Source organism: Plectropomus leopardus, chromosome 20, assembly GCF_026936395.1.
Source record: "Plectropomus leopardus strain MGB_pleo_1.0 chromosome 20, ASM2693639v1, whole genome shotgun sequence".
Taxonomy (NCBI): Eukaryota; Metazoa; Chordata; class Actinopteri; order Perciformes; family Serranidae; genus Plectropomus; species Plectropomus leopardus.
Genome location: NC_142195.1, coordinates 28,777,417 through 28,799,910, shown reverse-complemented (window position 1 = coordinate 28,799,910; position 22,494 = coordinate 28,777,417). Strand labels below are relative to the sequence as shown.

At 37.4% G+C, this 22,494-nt stretch overlaps 2 protein-coding genes across 9 annotated transcripts in view; both read right to left on the bottom strand.

Moving 5' to 3' along the window:
* Positions 1-10,988, bottom strand: part of ogdhb (oxoglutarate dehydrogenase b) — a 29,323-nt gene extending 18,335 nt beyond the window's left edge. The window contains exons 1-4 of one of the 2 annotated variants that reach the window (XM_088070941.1): positions 10,870-10,988; positions 9,361-9,773; positions 5,492-5,680; positions 4,294-4,387 (exon numbers count right to left, since the gene is read on the bottom strand). In XM_088070941.1, coding sequence (XP_087927067.1) covers positions 4,294-4,387; positions 5,492-5,680; positions 9,361-9,594 — 517 coding nt within the window. In that variant the 5' untranslated portion in view covers positions 9,595-9,773; positions 10,870-10,988. The remainder of the gene's footprint in view (positions 1-4,293; positions 4,388-5,491; positions 5,681-9,360; positions 9,774-10,869) is intronic. The other variant, XM_088070942.1, reaches the window with a different exon arrangement.
* Positions 10,989-13,310: 2,322 nt separating this feature from the next.
* camk2b2 (calcium/calmodulin-dependent protein kinase (CaM kinase) II beta 2) overlaps positions 13,311-22,494 on the bottom strand; it is a 59,153-nt gene continuing 49,969 nt past the window's right edge. For all 7 annotated transcript variants that reach the window (XM_088070676.1, XM_088070679.1, XM_088070675.1 and 4 more), the window contains 4 exons: positions 20,472-20,547; positions 19,179-19,273; positions 18,846-19,082; positions 13,311-17,643 (listed from right to left, as the gene is read on the bottom strand). In XM_088070676.1, the coding sequence (XP_087926802.1) occupies positions 18,847-19,082; positions 19,179-19,273; positions 20,472-20,547 (407 nt within the window). In that variant the 3' untranslated portion in view covers positions 13,311-17,643; position 18,846. The remainder of the gene's footprint in view (positions 17,644-18,845; positions 19,083-19,178; positions 19,274-20,471; positions 20,548-22,494) is intronic.

Sequence of the window (22,494 nt, the reverse complement as noted above, 5' to 3'; positions counted from 1 at the left end):
TAAGTGGCGTTTATCTGAAGCATGTGATGTCCTGGGTGCACCAAACACTGATAAGATGTCTGTGTTGTGCGTCTCCGTCAGCACATTATTGCAGGGTGCTGTGCTGAGTGCAGCGGCTTTTTCAATCCAATAAGCCAGAGTCAGCTCTCTGTGTTACGTAAGGGATCTTTAGACTTTCCTCCTTAACCCTTACACACACACACACACACACACACACACACACACACACACACACACAAACCCCCCCACAGACCTCCACAAACACACTCTCACTTCATGCACTACAACACTTCACGTAGACGACTTGCATCCTCATAAATATCCACAGGAGACAACAGCTTGCTTATTTACATACATCAGAGACTGTTTGGCTCATTTTACACATTTTTTATTCTTCTTTTTTTAATAACTTTGGCTGTGTTCATGCATATGGCATACATTTTGGCAAGATTGTGTATTTTTGTTTAATCTTGGAATTTTCTAAATTCAGACTGTTAGGGTCCAAAAATGCTCCATTGAAACCCATTCAAACTGACATTTTTGATCCCACAGCCATCAGAGCAGAAAAACAGGACCTGTATTATTTCTGGGTGTCATTCTGGGCTTTGTAATTTAAATACTGAATTTTTACTATTTTCCACCATATGACTTAACTTATTTATTTATTTTTTTAAATTTAATTAAATTAATTTTTTTTAGCTATTTCCACTAGGTGCTGCAAATTGAAATATCCCAGGCTGTGATCATCAGAAAAACAACAAAAAAACAACTATTTTTTTCATCTAAAAACAAAGTGCATCATGGCAAAAAATGAATGAATATTTAATGTGTATGATTAGGACTGATATTAACTAAAAGTAGAAAATAATATTGGTGTATAACATTTTTTAAAGCTCGATTTTGACAAGCGTGTTTTGTGCACAGAGCGGTATGAGAGTGTGTAATATTCAAGCTTGCACTAAGGGTTAGAAAAAGTAAGAAATGGTGGACTGTGTTACTGGTGATTGTCTTTACAGCAGCAACATCAAAAATACCACATGGAAACACTACAGGTCGGAAAAGTCTCCTGCTTGGGAGGCGCTGACCAATATATTGCACCAATAACATCATTATCCTGACATGCCTAATTGTGCTACGTGTTTGTTCTCAGTCTGGTATCTTGTTGTTGCATCTCGTGTTCATTTCACCACGGAAACACAACTTTGTTCCTCTGTGTACGTTACTGCACCGTACACTGATAGATGCCTATAAAATCTCCTTTATCTGTCATAATAAATCTCGTTTGATCCCACTGGCTGCTGAACAAAGGTTAGCCGGAGACAACACACACACACACACACACACACACACACACACACCTCCTTTCTAAGCAGCACCACCCCTGCAGCTTAATATACTAACTTTCTTTACATTTTCCCAGAGAAAAGACGACACAGAGTTGACCCCGACATGAGCTAATGAGCCAATGATCAACCGCAGGAAGCTGGTTTTTGAGTGAACTTCACCATGAAAACCGCAGACTGAAAGCAGCCCACATGTAGGTCAAAGGTCAGATCCCCCTGAAGGAGCAAAGAGCAAAGTCTGAAGCTGAGTTTACACAGACGGCGTTTACACTGAGAGAAATCTGGAGGTACGGAGAGTCACAAACACACGCAGGCTGCAGGTTAAGTATCGCTCTCAGTTATTCTTTTCGGGCTGATCTGGACCCTGACACCGACCTATTGTCCGACCTCTGTGAACCTCGGCGCCACGGGGGACAAAGACCAACTCGGTGAAACTGAACAATACCACTATTAACTGTGGAAACATCCTATTACAGCTCATAACAATCGGCTGCCTTTGAGCTCAGAGGCCCAACCTTTTCATCGGGCACAATGACAGTTTGCTGCAGGCGTGCATAACACACCGCGGCTAACACACACTCTTCAAACTGCTCTGACTCTTTGCACTGCTGTGACAGAACTGACGCGTCCATGTTTGGTTTACAGCTAACGGTAACAGAACCAAGCAAACACGTTTCACTTGAACACCCAGTCAAACCAAAGTGGGTCAAAAAACAGAAATGAAAAGTGACAGATCACATACCAAATATTTAAACTGAACAGTAAAGAAAGGAAATCTAACCGTAAAGCATGCAGTCTTATCTTGCTTCCTCTGTAACTATGACTTTCTGCAACGTATGTGCTGATAAAAACAACAGGATACACATGTGCAAGAGCAAACATGACTTATTTGGTCATGAATGAAGAAATTCATGAATAAAAACTAATAAAAAAAAAGACATGAATAAAAATTAAGAGTCTAAAGCAGTGATATTAAACTTACAGCCCGCAGGCCAAATTTGGCACCCAATAAGGTGCCAGGTGGTGCCCCAACCATTTTTAAATTCACAATAAATATACAAGAATTCACACTAAAAATTGTTTTTATTTACTTAAAGTATACATAAAGTGCCGGAGTGCATAAACCCCTAATGTCCTAAAATCTGAGACATGTTCTAAAATCCCTGACATTTCCTAAAATCCAAGAATTGTCCTCAAATCTGACAATTGTCCTAAAATACTAGAAGTTTCCTAAAATCCTTCAAACATCCTAAAATTCTAGAAACATCGTAAATCCTAGAGATGTCCAAAAAGCCGAAAAATGTCATAAAAACCAATAACTGTAATAACTGAAATGCCCAAATATCCTAAAAATGTTCTGAAATCTGTAAACATCCTAAAATCCTAGAACTACGCTAAAATCCTAGACACATCCTAAAATCCTGATATTGTCCTGAAATGTTAGAAACGTTCTAAAATCCTAGCGATGTCCTAAAAGCTGAGAATTGTCCTAAAATCCAATAAATGTCTTCAAATCCTAAAAATGTCCTAAAATCAGAGAAATGTCCTAAAAATCTTAAAAAGGTTCTGAAATACTAGAAACATCCCTAAATCTTAGAAACGTCCTAAAATTAAAAAATAAAAAAAACACGTATGGGGCCACTGTGATTGGCCCCGGGCCTCTTTTTATTTTAAAAAAGTGGCCCCCAAGGCTGCAGTCTTATCTTGCTTCCTCAGTAACAACAACTTGTTGTCCAGCGTGCACTGATAAGAACGACAGGACACACACGGGCAAGACCAAACGTGACTCTTTCGGTCATGAATTTAGAAATTAATGAAAACTAAACTGGAAAAGTAAATTCAGACGTTAATAAAAACGAGCGTGAGGCCATGCAAGCGGCTCTGTGAGGCTTTTCTGAGTCACAGTTGTGCTTTAAGCTGCTAAATACTAACGTCAGCACGCAAACATGTTAACAATCCCTCCATCGATCTGCAGCCACAACAGCTCTAAAACTAACAACCATAAAACACGCCGTCTTATCTGGACTACACTGGACAAAACAGCACGTACTGACAATCAATGATATTAATCAGCTAAAACAGAGTTTAAGACATAAATGATTACAAAATAAATGAAAATCACCACTTTCTAAAAACTTTACTTTGAAGGTCCAGAGTGTAGGAAAAAACAAAAACATCTAAAATATACAAAAAGAAAAAAATCTCGAAAACGTCTTAAAAAACAAACAACAAAACATGCCTTCCATTTTCTTAAATTAAAAAGAAATAAAAAATAAACCAAACCAAAAACAAACAAAAAAACATTTTTAAAGAAAAACGTTTTGGAGGGCATATTTTCTGGTTTTTTATTGTAATTTTTTACTAATTTCTTGCAATTTGCAGGACACTTTTTTCTAGTTGTTCTTTTCAAACCAGTTTGCTGTGGTTTCATGCTTGTGAACGGCGTATGAACACAAAAAACAAAAACAAAAAAATGCTAATCAGGTTTCAAAGGGTTAAGATAAGGGTATTTTAAGGCGGGATGCGAGCATTTCGCAAGTTTACGAGCAGCTGCTCTTGTGTTTGTGCTGCTCGCTCTCCTCACCCAGTTTATTGTGGCCGGTGATGACGTCAGAGGGCGCGGGCTTCCCGTCGGGCGCCGTGATGCCCCGAGCGTCCAGCTGAGCCACGAGGTGACCCCGTACCTACAGCATACGTGCCGCGTAAGGTGGATTATGTTGAGTCGACGGGTCGAACAAAAGCCGACGGCGGAGGGGGATTGATGGGCGTGTCACGTGGACAAAGGACGTAAAATAAGGGGTGAAAGCAGCAAAGAGAAAAGGAGAGACAATGAAAGGCGTGGGATGGGACAGGAGGGGACAAACCAAAGAGATCCTGTTTAAGGACAAAATGACAGAAAGTGGGAAGGACGGGAGGAGAAGACGTCAGTAAACAGGTTAATATTTCTCACCAACGTTCTGGAAACCGACGGTACACGGAGCATCGTCAAAGTCCACGCAGCTGATGTCCAGGGGGTCCAGCTTCGCGATGTGATGTCCTCGTACCTGCGCAACAAAGCTCAGTGTTTGTGTGTGCGGATGCTTTAAAAAGTCCGTTTTTAGCAACCTATTTCTGCAGATTTGTTTGTTTATTGTTTATTCACAGAGTCGATACAAAATGCAAATACAAACATGATTTTAGTGAAATCAGACGTGTGAAATGGGACCCTGATAAGCTATCCAGAGCTTGTAAACAGGGGTCCAGGCATTAAAAGACATTTAAGTTTACAAATATAAATTTCAGCCTGCAACTTATTTCAAAACCTAAAACTTTAAGAGCATTTAAAATTACTCTGAGATCCTAAAAGAACAATAATAGTAACACAATACATGAAAACAAATGGCACATGGAGAATAACAGTATACATGACATTGGGTATGAATAGTAATCATAAAATATAAACATATATATATATAATAATACTTTTGACGATTTGTGTCTGTCTGTGCTTTGTAAACTGCTGACTCCCTCCTAGATTTCCAAACATACGTCTACTGATGTTAGCAGAATCTGAAACACGGGAAAAGGTCAAAGTCTGGAGCATTTATCGGGCCATAAGTTCATTAAAGGTGATGTGACAATTTATGCTTGATGTGCACGTGAAACTTCTCAGTACAGTTGGATGTGGTTACCTCCTGCTGTGAAGATGCATGTAATTACTACAATTAAAGAGAAAAATTACAATAAAGATTAGTTTGTTGACATGTCAAGCTATGGTTTTTCGTACTAACATTTTCTTTCATTTTTGATCCTCTAACCTGAATTTAGTTTATATTTGTGAGATAAACCAAACCAGAATCACTCTGCACGTCTGTGATTTGATGATGTGTAAAAAATCTTTTCTGATAAATGAAAACACGTCATGGGGTTTGTAAGAGCCACCTTTTCCCACCAGTTTACTGCAAAAACAATCTGTTTGTTTGCTGTTTCACTGTTTCACTGTGGGATATCTTGTACTGATACCAGAAGATAAATGTCATGTGGTCACAGTCCCTCTGATATGGTTTGTTCAGGAGCATTACGTCCCGAAACTGTCACTGATACAAAAGCCTACAATGATGTGGCAAAAAGCTTTTTCAGTGATGAGCTCAGGTGCGTTTGTGGTTTACCTGGTACGCTCGTATGAGTGACTGCACAGCTAAATGATCCGCCACCAGTTTCTCCACATTGGGCTGAGCCCCCACCAGCGCCCGAGCACCGGTCAGTCCCTGAGAGGCCCCGCTGAGGGGCGGGGGGCTCTGATAGGCCGCACCAGGCGGAGCCCCGGCGTTAGCGTTACGGAAAAATACATCCCAAGACTGCAAGAGAGAAAACACCAGGAGACAAATAAGTCAACATGTAACGCAATATTATCATTTGATATTTACATTATAAAATGTCAGTGTGTCCTCACAGATGCTGCTAAATGCACAAACACGGCAACATTAACAAAACTACGAATCTACAGGCACGCAGAAGCTCCACGAGACTGTAATACGACAGCAGATCTTTGAGCTAAATGCTATCATTAACACGTTACCATGAGCACAATAACACCACTTTTAGTTATTTTAAATATATAATAATTCCATAATAAAAATTCTAATAATACAAATAATTGTAACACTACTACTACTACTACTAATAATAATAATCTAAAAAAATACTAATAATAATACAAATAAATGTAATACTACTACTACTAATAATAATAATCTAAAAAATGCTAATAATAATACAAATAATTGTAATACTACTACTACTAATAATAATAATCTAAAAAAATGCTAATAATAATACAAATAATTGTAATACTACTACTACTATAATAATAATAATCTGATGTTTAGTGGATATTTGTTATTCTGTATTTATTCTATTTTAAGTTTGTATTTTGATTCTTATTATCCTGCTTTTAGTGTAATCATTGACTTTCATTTTAACTTTTTTTTAAAGCAGCTCTGATTCATGTCTGATGGATTACCATTCAACCTTAATCAGCCTGCCAATCAGGTCTGTTTACCAATCAATACAATTTAAAACCCGAAGAAGAAAAAAAGGGTGCAAACAGTTAAATCCTCCAAGATCCTAGAAACATCATAAAATCCTAGAAACATCATAAAATCCTGAAAATGTCCCAAAATCCAAGAAATGTCCTGAAATCCCAGAAACATGTTTGGGGCTGCAGTGATTGGCCCCCGGCCAGGTCACCATCATCACCAGGATCCATTAGTACGACGTATGACCCGAATTTCATGACAGTCCATCAGAACGTTCAGATATTTCAGCGTGGACCGAAGCTGTGGACTGTGTTTGACCTTTGACCTTTGCTACTACCCAGCGAGGGGAGTAATTGGCTTATTGCTGTGAGAGGCTTTTGGGATCAGCGTCACCGCTGCTCACCTCCTCTGTGGTGGAATATTAGCTTACAGGTCAAGTGTGACAGAACATTTTTAGTTCGCCAAAATAACACTTAAGGATATTAACCCCTTAAGGCCCGCTTTAATATTACACACACTCGTATCGCTCTGTGCACAAAATGTGCTTTTCAAAATCCAGCTATAAAAACTATATTAAACATTAATATGATTTTCTTCTTAACGGAGTTTATTTTTTTAACCTACATTAGTCCTAATTATTAATATTTTTTAAAATTTTTTAAAAAAATTTAACCCTCTAAATGCCAAGTTTTTGTCATGATGCCACTATGTTTTTGGATGAAAAATAAAATACAAAAAACGAATTATTTTCAATGTTTTCAATACAAAGTAGATTTTTTTTGCTGCTGACAGTCTGGGATATGTCAGTGATCAGCAGCTACATTGACTGTGACAGGTCACCTAGTGGAAATAGCATGTATTTCCTCCATATGCCAAATATGGTCAAAATGACCTCATCAGGTGGAAAATAGTCAAAATGACAAATTCAGAGTCAAAAGCCCAGAATGACACCCAGAAATAATACAAGTCCTGTTTTTCTGCTCTGATGGCTGTGGGATCAAAAATGTCAGTTTGAATGGGTTTCAATGGAGCATTTTTGGACCTGAACAGTCTGAATGTAACTATTTAGTTTCCACAGTGTATTTTAGACTTATTGTAGGAGCTGAGCTGCAAATTCACTGATTACACTCAGATACACAATCTGGACTACATTTAGGACACATGCATCAACACACACACAATTATTAATAAATGACGAATGAAAAGCGCGTAAAATGTGCCAAACTAAGGGGTTAATATATTTAATGACATTGCAACAATGACTTTTGTTGTCCTTAGAAGCAGCAGTGAAAGCAGCAATAGTTATTCTGCAGATTATACCACTTTTTATGATAACTTAAACCAAGTGCTACCATTTTTCCAATAAAATAAGACTTTATTGCACAGTGTTACTGCTGTAAGTGCTGTAAAGGGAACAGTTCAGGTTTCCGCTCACAGCCTGGAGATTATTTAGATTACTGACTCCATTCCAGCAATAACTTTCTCCAAATCAGAAATGACGTCTAATTTCCTCAGACGAGTCATAACAAGACTGAATAGCTCTTTTGAATTCAACCTCTTACATTAGACCCAAATTTACAAACAAATCCCCCCTAATTACTAGAAAGGCCGAGTAAACGCAGAGTTACGGAGCTTATGTGGAACTTTAAACTTTGCTTTTGGTCGGCTAAGTAGAACAGCAGCAGATTTACAATCAATACACGGATCAAGATCATCAAGTGGATTAACCTGGAAGCCCTGGACAGACTTTCAGAGTCGTCATAAAAATGTTAAAAAAATAAAAAATGCATATTCAAATAATGCATACTATAGTACATATTGAATATGCATGTACTGCATGATAAATTAATGGTTAAGCATGTTATTACCAGCAGGCTGCTTAATTTGTGGTGGTGATAACATATATATGGACAGCTGCTGTTAAAGTGGAAAACTTAAACTACCTGCAGATACTGCTATCATGTTTTTAACAGTAATTTGGGTGAACTGGACCTTTAACATTACATTTGAATTTGACAAAATGAACGCATTGGTTTACTTTCTTTTGAAAATGTGGGAAAAAGTAAATATCAAATTTTGAGGAATTAGTAGATTAATGGGAAAAAAATCTAGGGAAAATGTAAAATATATATATATAATTATCAAAATTATTTTACAAAATTATTTTTATTATTGAGCATTTTTTCAGGCATTTTCCTTGTTTTTTGTTTGTTTTCTTGTGCTTTCCACATTGTTTTTGCTTATTTTTGGGTCATTTCCTCTTAACTTTTTTATTGCATTTTTCCTAAAATTTTGAAAGAATTTAAGACAATTAGTTCAATTTTCAAAGGGTTAAATGGTGTTATAGCACTTTCTTTAATTCGTTTGGTTTATTTTTCTTTACTTCTCTCTTTTTTGGTGTGCTCATTTTCAGTTTTTTTTTGTTTTTTTGTAACTTTATTAATTTCTTGGTAATTTCTGGGCAATTCCTTTTAAATTTGCTCATCGCACGTAGCCTAACCTGCTTGACAGGCACTGGTCAGTTTCGTCACTTGGATGCTAATAAGAATTCTTGCACTTGACGTTTCTGTTGATGCTCAACATGTTAAACTACTTTTTTTCCTTCTTTGCTCAGCATGTCTTTCCGTGTAAGATAACAGGTGCACATGTACCTTTGTTTAGAGTCCATTCAGCTGTGCTACATGTCATTCACTTTTTGCTCCACTGTTTGCAGCTGTAGTACTCTACTATTCAAACACGCCTAAACAAGCACGCAGAGGACCGGTACTGTCTGTTTGTACCTTAACCCCGCTGAATTTTGCACGTTACCATTGAGATTTTCCATGTCCACTCAGGGCGAAGGGACACTAAAAGTACACAAATTCAGTTTACAAAAAGTACACAGACTGGACACGCTGAACCTGTTTTGCATGTGTGAACAACCCTGGAGGGAAATGTAACTTTTCAAAAAAAAAAAACCAAAACACAGCTGTGGCATCAAACACAAAGATGCACCGTACCTTGTGCACACTCCTGGGATTCTCCAGCCACGCATAGTACATCTCCTCCACATAATTTGAGCTGGTGCCGTTGAGAAAGGGCTCCGCAGCCACCGACGTGTTCAGGCGCCTCGCAGGCTTAAACGTCCTTAACCCCCCTTCAATCGCCAGCAGTCTGGTCTGCGAGAGGCTCTGTGCTGTCTGTGCAGCCGTTAAAGGCCGAAGCCTTGAAACTGTAGTCCTTAAGCGGTGCATGGCTGCGGATCAGCCACGGCTCCTCGCCCCGCTCGCTTCCTGAAGACGAAAACAGCAGCAGCGTCCTGGAAAAGGAGACGCTCCGGGCTGCTCAGCAGTCACCGCTCCTGTTTGTCTGAACCGATGAGGCTGGTTTCTCCGCTGCTCCTTCTCCTCTGAGGAACGTCCACTGGACCCTGCTGATAATTTGAAAATATCGTCCATCAAAAACACAATAAGTGCAACTTTGATAAAATCTTAAACCTGCATCCACATCAACTTTCCTGCGTTCAGACACCTTCACAAGTATTTCAACTTTGAATGCAGAGCACACTGGTTTGTTTTCTTTTAAAATGTGGCATAAAGTCAATGAGCAAATTGCAAGAAGTTGGTAGATTAAAGAGGAAAAAGCTGGGTAAAAATATCAAAAACTATATTTATACTTAAATTATTTTATACAATTATTATTTTTTACTTGTTTACATGTTTTCAACAATTAATTTCTAACATTTACAAGGTGTTTTACACCGACTTTAAGCATTTTAAGGTATTTTTCTTGTTTGTTGTGTTTCAAACCAAAAGCTTTCAAGGGGTTAAATAGTGTTACTTAAAAAAAATAAATAAATAAGATAATAATAATAAATTGCAGTATCGGTTAACAAACAGCTGACATCCCTAAAAGGGAAACATGGGCATTTATCAAAAAATAAAAAATAAAAATTGCTGTCGGACCCCCTTTAAGTTTTACAGTTCAGAGGAGTAGCTATTTAAAAATGAATAGATAAAAACACATAGTCCCTCCCCAGTGCTGAAAAAAATATTTGACATGACTCCCCCTTTCTGCACCCTCAAACCCTCTCATAAATAGCGAACAGTCCCTAAATATAGCTAAACCATAAAATTTGGGTACAGTACACCCCAAACCTGACACCAGCCCCCCATACATGTCTCACGGGGACATTTCACTGATTTGAATTAATAATCTGGAGACTAACTTTAAATATATATTTGTATGTCTGAATTCAAACCTTATACTTAACCTGAGCTGAAAAGTCCTGCACTTGAACTAACTTTTAACCGTGAAACTTAATTATTTATGTTGCGGGAACAGTTTTATACACGAGTTAAACATGTTTCTCACACACAAACACGCTCGAGCGCGTTAAAACTGTTTTTAAAAAACCGCAGCGTCACGTGCGGGTCTCCGGCTTTCGGTGAGTTAAAGTCGCGTTTGTCTTCTCTTCCCGCCGGTAACCGCTCAGCGTTAAAACTTTTGCAAACGTTTAAGTTTGTTACCTTTTCCCGGTGCTCGCGTGGCTCCTTCCGCAGCCTCCCGGCGTGTGTGCGCGAGGAGCAGACCGTCCTGAGCGCGAGGATGCGGCGCGTGTGTGCGCAGCCAGCTGAGTCGCGCGCAGCGGCACTGTCTGATCTGCGTCACGACGGCCCGTGACGTCAGCACCAAAACAGAAACAACAAAAGTACGAAAAAAAAAACTCAATAAAACTGAGTATCCCAAACACTTTCGCTTTTATTTTATGTGGTTAAATATTGTATAAACTTTAAATTGGACTTATTTAGCTTTTTAAGGTACTATAAACTCAGTTAAAGGGTTTAATGCGTTGTAAAGAAAGATAAGTTCATTTTTGTAGTCATTTTTGAGTATTTGTCAACAGTTATAACGGATGTTTATATATATATATATATATATATATATTTATTTAAATAATTGACAACATAACAGAGTTGCCAAAATGTATAACACAGTATTTAAAATATATTTATTAAAAAAAAAAAAAAGAAAAGAAATAATTTTTGGTATTTTTTTTTTAAATATCAGTATTATTATTATTATTATTATTATTATTATTATTATTATTATTATTATTATTATTACTACATAATGTAATAATAATATATATAATAACAACAATAATGATTATAAAAATATAATATATAATATTTATAAAGCTCCTTTCATACACAAAATGCTGATCAAACATTTTACGAAATAAAAATTGAAAGAGCAGACTAAAAAATTAAGAGGGGGGAAGTTAGACACCTCAGGTGACCTCACATATTATTATATAATGTAATAATTATAATAATTTTAATAATAATAACAACAACAATAATGATAATAATAATAATTATAATAATATAACTCCTAATATAGACTCCTCAGGTGACCTCACATATTCACAGGAATCTCACCTGTCGAGTCTGTGAGTTTACATCTCCGAAGTACTCAGATCCTTAACTTTAGCAAAAGTATCAATCGCACACTGTAAAGTACTCTCACAGATAAAAATCCTGCTTTCAAAATAAGGTACTATCTGCAGAGTACACCTTAAGATACTCTGTGGAGTTTGTCTTACAGCAGGTACGTTTATATTTTCTGGTTCGGTGCCAGATGTACTACGTTCACTGCAGAGAACAAAGTAATAAACATCAACCTCTGTCCTGATTGTGTAAAGAGCAAGTTAATGAACTGACAACATCACCATCAGATCTCTTTATCCACATCTTACTTCAGAGAGAGGACAAGATAAAAAAATGTACTTGAAGTATCAGCAGTAAAAGTACTCTCTGCAGTAAAGTGTCTCCTGTGACTGATATCTGACTCTCGGTGATATTAGTACTAAAGTATCAGTGTTCCACGTGGAGACAGTTTCAGCTGCTTTATACAGAGAAATCACATACGATGCACAATATTTGTACTATTGTTCCATGTACTTTTATGTACATAAATAGTAGTATCAGTCTTTTTTGGACACACTGTAAAACATGTGACATGCACTGTTTGTAAGTCTCAAAAGGTTGACTTTATTCTCTAAATTTTGACTTTTTTTCTTAACATTTCAACTTTATTTTCGACATTTCGACTTCTTCTTGACGTGCATTATGAAAGAAAAATCTCTCCATCTCTGTATGGATGTTTGTGCCAAATTTGAACAAATTTTCTCAGTGTCCTTGAAAATGCATCAGACAAGGTTACAGTAACCTTGACCTTTCACCTTTGACCACCGAATTCTTGTCAGTTCATACATGACACAAAGTGGACGTTTGTGCCAAATTTGAACAAATCCCATAACGCAAGAGACTGTGTCAGATATTACAGTAACGTTGACCTTTGACCACCACATTGTAATAAGGTCATCCTTGAGTCCAAGTGGACGTTTTTGCCAAATTTTAACAAATTTTCTCAAGGGGTCCTTGAGATATGGCACTAACAAAAAAGCATCGAATGAGGTCACAGGGACCTTGACCTTTCACCTTTGACCATCAAATTTTCATCAGTTAATCCATGAGATAACGTTGATGTTTGTGCCAAATTTGAGCAAATTTTTCTCAAGGTGTCCTTGAGATATGGCGCTAACGAAAATGCATCGGATTAGGTCACAGTGACCTTGACCTGTTACATTTGACCACCAAATTCTTATCAGTTAATATTTGATGCAAAGTGGACGTTCGTGCCAAAAAAAACCCAAAACAACAACAACAGTAAAAGCATTACTTTGCACCACTGTATCTTCTCTTTACCATCTTTAGATCAGCACCTGCTGATTCCCTTTATTGATCCCTTATTGATTTATTGTTTCTCCTCCCTCAGGTTGAACTCTGCTCTCGGCCTCTGACTGCAATCAACCGACGAAATCACCCCAGAGATAAAAACAAACAAACAAATATCAACACGTCCTCCTGCGGGCGGCGAGTCGAGATAAGAGAGACGAGTGATGCGCTCTCTGCATTGTCATTTTATTGGTTCACACACTGATTACATCTGATCACATTTTTAATATCGATAAGACTTGGAATGCACACCATCGTCATCATTATTATCAGTTATAATAAAAGTTTTAAAAACAACCCAGAGAAGCTTCGTTTTACACACAGTGGCGTTCTGTTACTCCGTCGTCTCCTCTCTGCTCTTCTGAAGCAGTTAAAACAGCGTTTGAGCTGCAGCCCAGACGTCACGCCCCGGCCAAACACTAATTAATGGAATCAGGATTGTTTGCTTGAGGGGAAATGGCTCGAAGTGAGCCGTAATCCTATTAGAGCACTGACACTATGAGGGTTTAGACTGGACGGGGAGTTCGTTCGGGAGTTTTAGTGGTGAAAATGGTGAGAAAATACACCCAAATTATCCTGCCGAGCGTCTGTCTGATGATAATTTGCTCACGCTGAGACTTAAAAACAGGATTCATTGTGATGAAAAGTTTGTTTTGCAGTATTTTTCAGTTGATTTGGCTCATTTTCAATGAACAAAATAAATTCTTACAGTTAACCACAAAATACTGTCCATACTTAAAATACAAAACATGAAATCATCAATCAATTTTTCACAACTCAGAATACAAACAGCTCTTATTAGCACAAGTTTAAGGATTAAAACATCTTTATTTTTAATTATTAATCTATAAAATTAGAATTAGTGTGTTTGCATCTGTGTAATGCATTTTCATGAACTTAAATGATTTTTGTTTTATTTACTGAGTTTTTTGGTGAATAATATTTAACAAAATAGAAATTTTGTCTCTCTTTACAAAAGGATGTTTTCCTCTCTGTAAATTGATATATTTTTGCAAAATAAAAGGAAACATCATGTTTGTGATCATTATTCCCCCCTTTTTTTAAAGGGCGTAAACTTTTTGGATCGCAACATTTTTACATAATAAGCTTTGTTAACTAAGTAAATGTAATAACATAATTGTAATATATTTTATTAGTTTATTTAAAATATTTTTATCTCATTGTAGTGCTGGTTGTTTTTATCCTGCTTCCCTCTCTGAACTCTAATTTGCTTTATTTTGTAAATAACAGGGTTCTTACAGCTTAAGGTGAGTTAAATTTAATATTTCAAAGACTTAATTTTGTACTTTTACTAATGTGAAATTCTGAGTGCAGTAACACTTACTTACTTCTACTTAAATACTGTTTTATTGCTTTGGCTTAGGGCAAGTTTAATTTATACTTTTTAAGATTCTTTTAATGCCACTCAGGATGAAATTAAAAAAAAATTCAAACAATCAAAAATAAAGACAAATTAATGATTAATTAATTATTTGATTAAACGTATGGTTAAGGAAAATTTTGCAGTAATGTTTATTTAAAAAACATGTCATATTTAGTCTTGTGAAAAAGTTAGATCTGGGAGAAATCAGGGGGAAAATATGAAATTTATTGGTGAGTTTTCTTGTGTTTCTCTATCTGCATTTGGGATTCAACTGCTTTAATTTCCACATTGACAAATTTAAGAAATGGGATTCAGTACATAATCTTAAAAAAAATAAATAAAAGTTGTTACAAATTATGAGATTTCAGCAATGCAGCGTCCTATTCCAACCAGTGCCTGAGGATCTGACGACTGAGACGTTTGAAACATTGATTTAAGACATTTTAATATAATTAAGGCCGATGAGTTCAACGCCTTCCTGTAAAACCTGAGCCAAAACAATTGTAAATACTGTAAATGATGATTAAAATAAAGTAAGTGAAGTCTTGAATCGACTGTCTGAATAGATTTTTCTTCCTCACTTTCTTCTGATCAGATTCAGGGGTCATCAGCACCACAGTCCTCGCTGTGCTCTGATCACATCTGTATTTTAAACCGTTTTTGACTCAGACGTACTGTCAAAGTCTGTTTTTGGATGTTGGCGCCCTCTGGAGGAGAGCTTGGTGCACTGTCACAACACAAGCTGGAAAAAGAGCTGCTGTTTTTGAGACTTTTTTGGCACAATATAAAGCAGGGGGGTCAAACTACGGCCTGTGAGCCAACTGCGGTCTGCGGCCTGTTTTCGGACAGGCCACGGTGAATTTAAAAATATATAAATATCAGCATATTTCTGATAAATGTCCCTGTATGTTCATTGCATAGCCTACTTTAACCTGCATTTTACACTTTCTTTTTCTTTTTTGATAATTTTGTCTGTGTTCACACATGTGGCACAAACTTTGGCCAGATTGTGTATTTTACAATAAGTCTGAAAAACAAAATTGTTACATTCAGACTGTTAAGTGCAATAAATAAATAAATAAATAAAAATAATAAATAAATAAATAGACAGATAAAAAGAAAGCTCCACTGAAACCCATTCAAACTGACATTTTTGATCCCACGGCCATCAAAGCAAATTACTGCAATAATTTCATAACACAAAACGAAATCCCCTGACTTTTCCAATTTTTTTGATTTATATAAATTCCATGACCTTCTCAGGCCTGGAATATTAAGTTTGAAATTACATGACCGTGGAAACCCTGAATTTTCTATTGGCAAATGGGTTTTTCTGATATAAAAACACTTACTTTTCTTACACTGTAACTGACAGGGTTCTCGCACATTTTCAAGGCCAAAATTTCAAATTTATTCCATGACTTTTCAATGACCCATATTGATAAAAGAAATGAGTTACTGGGTCTTCCTCGACATTTTTCAACATATTAGATTCAAATTCTATTTTAAAATAGTTCCAGTTAGACGGCTTGTGAATTTCCATGACTTTTCCAGTCCTGGAAAATAATATTGGGAAATTCCATGGCTTTTTAAGGTTTTCCATGACTGTAGGAACCCTGAACTATGCATTTACTATTGTTTTGTCTCTGTATGTTTTTGGTACATGGCTCACAGTCCAAAAAGTTTGGCCACCCCTGATTTCATGGAACCATTAACAGATCTTTTTTTTTTAATGCAAATAATTAAAAGCTGTTTTGAGACTTAATTTTGGGTTTCAAGTCATTTTGCACTCACTCTTGATGCATGTAATTTTTGCATATACATCTGTAATACCACTGCACTGTTTAGCTATTTATAATACAATTTAAAATGTATTTTTGTGTCTTTTTTGCGAAGTAAAAAGCTGCAAAGCTGCAAGACCCTGATGTGAAATCTGAATTTTCGACATTTTCTTCAGTGTGATGTGCTCTAAAAAATAAACGTCATTAAATTTAGATCTATTTCCTTTACATTAAAGAGCCATTTTTACAACTGATCCGCATCCAGACATTTCTCTTAAAAAGGCATATTCAGTCCTGGTCCTCACCGAAATCCTCGCATACTACACGATCATATGAACACAAAAAATAGTTTATGCACTTACAAAGCCCAGAAAATAGAGGCAATAGATTATAGCTCCAGCAGTTCAGTCCAGAAAGAGAAAAATCAACAAAATGCACGATAACACCCAACTCACCAATGTTATTAACTCGGAATATCATGCAATTAAATACCATCTACAGCATAATTGTTCACCACGATGAGACTGGAAAATGTACATAAACGGCGTGATACTATCGCTTCAACCATTGTCATAATTTCAGTAGTTTAGCTTGCAAATGTTCAGTACATAGAGAAGTAAGAACGACGGTAATATGTTAGCATGCTGCTGCGGCTCAGAGGGGCCCGATCAACACACACGGGCGTCGGCTCAGGGGTCAACTACACTCCAGAGGAAGAGGAGGGGACGGAGGAGGGAAACATAAACAAAAGAGCTCCATTGAATAACAAAACAGGTGATTAAATACACCCACCGGTGTCTCTCTGTGTGAGACTCGTGGTGCAGTTTGTTCATTTCACACAGGCAGCCTTAGTCGTGCAGAAAAAACAGCCACTGGTAATACGAACACGGTAGGAGTCATGCTCGTCGTTAAAAAAGAAGAAGGAGGAGGTTTAAAATGACTAATAAATATACTGTACAGTTGAAAGAGCACAACAACAGACTGCAGCCAGGATAATACTAGAAGTAACAATAATTTAGAAGAAGTAAAAGGGTTAAATTTCAGGAGGGCGGCTGCAGCGTCGACAAGGCGCAGGCTAAAGTTTTTTATTTATGTATGTATTTTTTGGCTGATTCGCCCTCTGCTGTGATGATGGGAGCGTCGTGTTACTGTCTGTAGAGGCGGAGAGAGAGAGGAGCGAGGTGGGTGTGCAGAGTGCAGGACGGCGACCCCGAAATCTTCAGACTCCTCAAAGACACCCTCCATCCACCTGCACGTCTCTCTCAGAGCTGATGGGCTCTCTCTTTATTATCCGCCGACTCCTCCTCGGCTCCTCTCGGACTCCTCATCATGCACCTGCAGAGAAAAGAGACGCACTTAAAGGAAAAGTTCATCAAAGTTCATCCCCAAATCTAAATATTCTTCCTCTTACCTGTAAGTGCTATTTATCAGATACTCAGATTACAATCTGTGGGCCAAATCTGGCCCCTGATAGGGTCCTGCGTGGCCCCCCAAACATTTTCTAACTCACAATAAAAATAAAGTGATTCTCTCTGAGAATAGTTTTTTACTTTTAGTCTCCATAAGGTGTCAGAGAGCATAAAACAGCGTCAAAATAGAGATTGTTGATTAAAAAAAGTGCCAGTGGAGGATCCCCCACACCCCCGACAGATAAGACACTGATGTCCTAAAATCCTGAAAATGTCCCCAAACGCTAGAAATGTCTCAAAATCTAAGTATAGTTCTAAAATCCTCAAAGTGTCATAAAATCTTATAAATGTCCTAAAATTTAAGAAATATTCTAAAATCCTAGAAATTGCATGAAATCCTGGATGTGTCCTAAAATTGTAAAAATGTCTTAAAAATCACAAAAACTTTCTAAAATCTCGAAAACTTCCTAAGCTTTGTCTCATAATCCAAGAAACCTTTGAAATCCTAGAAACATCCTAAAATCCTAGAAATGACCTAAAATCCTAGAAATGACCTAAAATCTTGAAAACCTCCCCAAAGTTTGAGAAATGCCTTAAAATCCTTAAAATGTCCTAAAATCTTTGGAAAATGTATAAGGCGGATCCCCCATACAGCGGTCATGGCTAAGCCCCTAATGACCTAAACTCATAGAAATGTCCTAAAATCTGATAAACATCCTTAAATCCTAGAAATGTTCTAAAATCCTAGAAATATCCTAATATACTAGAAATGTCCTGAAAATGTAGAGAAGTCTTAAAATCTGAGAAAAGCTTTAAAATCCTAAAAAATGTCCTTCAATCCTAGAAATGTCCTAAAATCCTAAAAAGTTTCTGAAATCCTAGAAATGTCCTAAAATCTGAGAAATTTCCTAAAATCCTAAAAAGTTTCTGAAATCCTAGAAACGTCCTAAAATCTGAGAAATCTCCTAAAATCTTAGAAATGTCCGAAAGTCATAGAAACATCCTGAAATCCTATAAATATCATAAAATCCTAGCAACGTCCCAAAACCAAAGTTACGTCCTAAATCCCAGAAAATCCCGTAGCGCTCGTTTTTCCGTCTTCCTGCGGAGCTCGGCTGGTTTTCGTACCTCATCCCTGCAGCGGGGCGGCGGGAGCTCCTGAGCAGTGGAAGTGGACGTTTTGCCACCGGCTGTCCCTGCGGTGCCATACTCTGGTCTCCTCTGATTGGCTGGAGCGGGGGTGGCCCTGCCCGTCCACAAACTGCGTCAGGCGGATGTAGGCGATGCAGGCGGCGTCGTCCCCGATCATGTGCACGTGAGGGTTGAGGATGGTGGTATGGATGGGTTTGCTGTTCTTGGAGAGGACTGATGGGAAAAAAAACAAAAAACCGTTTAAATTCACCGGCAGCTCGGCCAGTTCGTAAGAATAAATATCATCAAAAGTTTTTTTGATTTTCTTACGATTGTCAAAGTAAAATCTGTGGAAGTCCATTCCCTCCACCAGGTTACCCAAACCCTCCGGCTCAAACGAGGTCAGACCGGGGTCGCAGATCTTCCTGCAAAAAAACGCGGACGTCAGATTATCACATTTAAATCTCCTGATTTAAACTCGAAATCATGTTCGTGAAGCGATCAATGTGCGTGCAAACGTGTATATCAAACAATAACAATGTTATTTCAGCAACTCTGTAACACGATTATAAAAACAGAGAAAATCTGACGACGTAATCGAACCAGTCTGAGTTATTCAGACATGTACGGAGGCCCATTCATGCCAAGAAAAGAAATGGATAAAAAGTTAAAATGACAAAAAAAAAAAAACAAAACAACAAACAAGTTATGTTGAGTGATTTAGTGTCTCAGTAAAACAACATGACTGTAACTCAAAAGTTTGGCTTAATATTTCAAAATGTTGATATTGTGTCTTATAACTTTATCTTAATGGTGTGAAGTTTTGACTCGCTGACTAATAATTTATGTCTCGTAAACTCTCATAACTCTTTCACTATATTACAATTTTGACTTAGTATCTCTTAAATATGACTAAGTGACAAAAGTTTGACTAAATAACCCATAGTTACTCAAAACTGTGGCCAAGTTATTCATAATTTGACCCAGTAACTCATAAATTTTAGGAAGTAACTCATCATTTTTAGAAAGTAAGTCATATTTTTTTAAGTTATCCAGTAACTCATAACGTTTAATATGTAACTCATAAGTTTCATGATGTAACTCATAAGTCTAATGAAACTCATAATTTTGACCCATTTATTAATATTTTTTTATAAGGTAACTCATAATTTTAACCTAGTAATCCATAATTTTGATCTAGTAACTGATGATTTAGACCCATTTTATTGATTTTATTGTTTCTGTCCTAGTAATTCATAATTGTTTATTTCCGTATCCATTCATTTTTGCCCGTTTTAAATAGATAAATTTTTCAGTGAATGCTGGTGTTTCTATTTGTTTTACTCAACATGAGCATTTCCATTTTTTTCGGCATTAATGGTCTTCCATCAGAGCCGACACTTTACCCCGCGCCCCCCCTCAATCTGCCGCATTATTTTTAATTGTGTGTGTGTGTGTGTGTGTGTGTGTGTTTGAGGGATAATGCACAACTGTATGTCAGATTAATGCGCCTCTGTGGCTGATGGAGAGCTTTAGTTTAGCTTTAGTGCTCATTTTACAGGACGGGATCAGACTTTTCCCTCCAGCTGATGAGAAACAAAAAAAGATGGGAGCTGGACTCACGCGTACGCCTCGAAGTCTCCATTGTTGACAGCTTCGATCAGCTGCTCCGTGATCTTTATGATCTCCTGTTTGCGAGCTGGAGAGAGAAAACAACGTGGAAATTTAAAAAAAATAAAAATTAATATTCATTAGGAAACAGAGCATGATCACAAGCAAGAAAGAAAAATAAAAAGCAAAATATTTTCTCTCTTTCTTATATCTTAAATTATGTAATATTATCGCTTTATTGCCTTTGTATTTGACTTTTTTTTCTAAATGTACTTTTTATTTTTTTTTGTTTATTTCTTTGTTTATTTGTTGTTTTTTGGTAAATTTGCAGGTTTCTGAGCATTGAGATATATTCAAAATTTTATGTTTAAAATTATTTTACATTTTTTGTAGAAAAGATTTTTTGGCATTTTTTTGTCATTTCTTCTTTTGTGAGAAATTTTTTTTTTATCTTATTATTATTTTATTTTATTTTATTTTATTTTATTCTATTTTATTTTATAAGTGCAAAGTAAGTAAGTAAATAAATAATGTTTGTTTTTATTCATTTATGCATTTATCTATTTTTTGCCAATTTTTCAGGTAATTTTCTTGTACTTTTTACAGATTTCTTGCAAACATCTGGATGATTTCTTCTTTTGGTCTGTTCTTCCCATGTTTTTTAATAAAACAAAGTAAATTTTCCCAATTCTCAAAAAGCTTAAATAAATAATTTGATTGTGTTTCCATAAATTAAAAATAAATAAATAAAAATTTTAAAAAAGGAAAGGAATTAAAACTCATCCCATATAGACGCTTGTCCCAAATTTAAGCCTTTTGAGGTCACTGATTAAAGTAAATAATATCGAGGTTTTTAGGTTTTCTGGTAAATAAAACTCGTGGTCGTATATTCAGACTAAAACACAATAAACATGAAATAAACAGATAATAATAAATGAATAAAGAGCGCGAGGATGAACTCACCTAAGAGCTTGTTACTCATGGTACCTCAGAGAAGTCTCCTCCATGCTGCTGCGCACATCAAAACTGCGTCCACGCACAAAGTTTTTCTACATTTTTTCTTCTAAAAACGTAAAAAGTCGTTTGTGCCGCTGCTCTCTGCCTCCGTACATCAGCCTTCATATCTGTGCTTCACATGTGAGGCTGCTGGAGCTCATCACGCTATTCCTGTCCCAGCGCTTTAGACCAGATTTACTGTGTCCTTCTCCCCGCCTCCCCGCCTCCCCCACCTCCCCCACACTGAGAGGAGGCTTAGCTCGCTCTGACAGACTCTCTCTCTCTCACCCTCTCTATCACTCTCTCTCTCTCTCTCTCCCTCTGTCCTCTCTCTCTCTCTCTCTCTCTCCTCTCTCTCTCTCTCTCTCTCTCTCTCTCTCTCTCTCCCCTTTCTCTCTTCTTTCTCTCTCCTCTCTCTCTCTCTCTCCCCTCTCTCTCTGTCTCCCCACCTCTCTCTCCCTCTCTCCCCTCCCCTCTCTCTCTCTGTCTTTCCCTTTCTCTCCCCTCTCTCTACCTCTCTCTCTCTCTCTCTCCCCCTTTCTCTTCCATCTCTCTCCCCTCTCTCCCATCTCTCTCTCTCTCTCTCCCCTTTCTCTCTTCCATCTCTCTCCCTCTCTCCCATCTCTCTTTCTTTCTCTCTCCCCTCTCTCCCATCTCTCTCTCTCTGTCTTTCCCTTTCTCTCTCCCCACCTCTCTCTCCCCTCTCTTCTTTCTCTCTCCTTCTCTCCCCTCTCTCCCTCTCTTCTTTCTCTCTCTCTCTCTCCCCTCTCTCCCCTCTCTCTCTTTCTCCCCCCTCCCCTCTCTCTCTCTCTTTCCCCTCTCTCCTCCTCTCTCTACCTCTCTCTCCCCCCTCTCTCTCTCTCCCCTTTCTCTCTTCCCTCTCTCCCCTCTCTCTCTCCCCTCTCCCCCACTCCCTCTCTCTCTCTCTCCCTCTCTCTCCCCTCTCTCTCTCCCCTCTCTCTCTCCCTCTCTCCCCTCTCTCTCCCCCTCCCTCTCTGAGTCTCTCCGTCTTTGTTTCTGTCGTTTATTTGATCTGTCC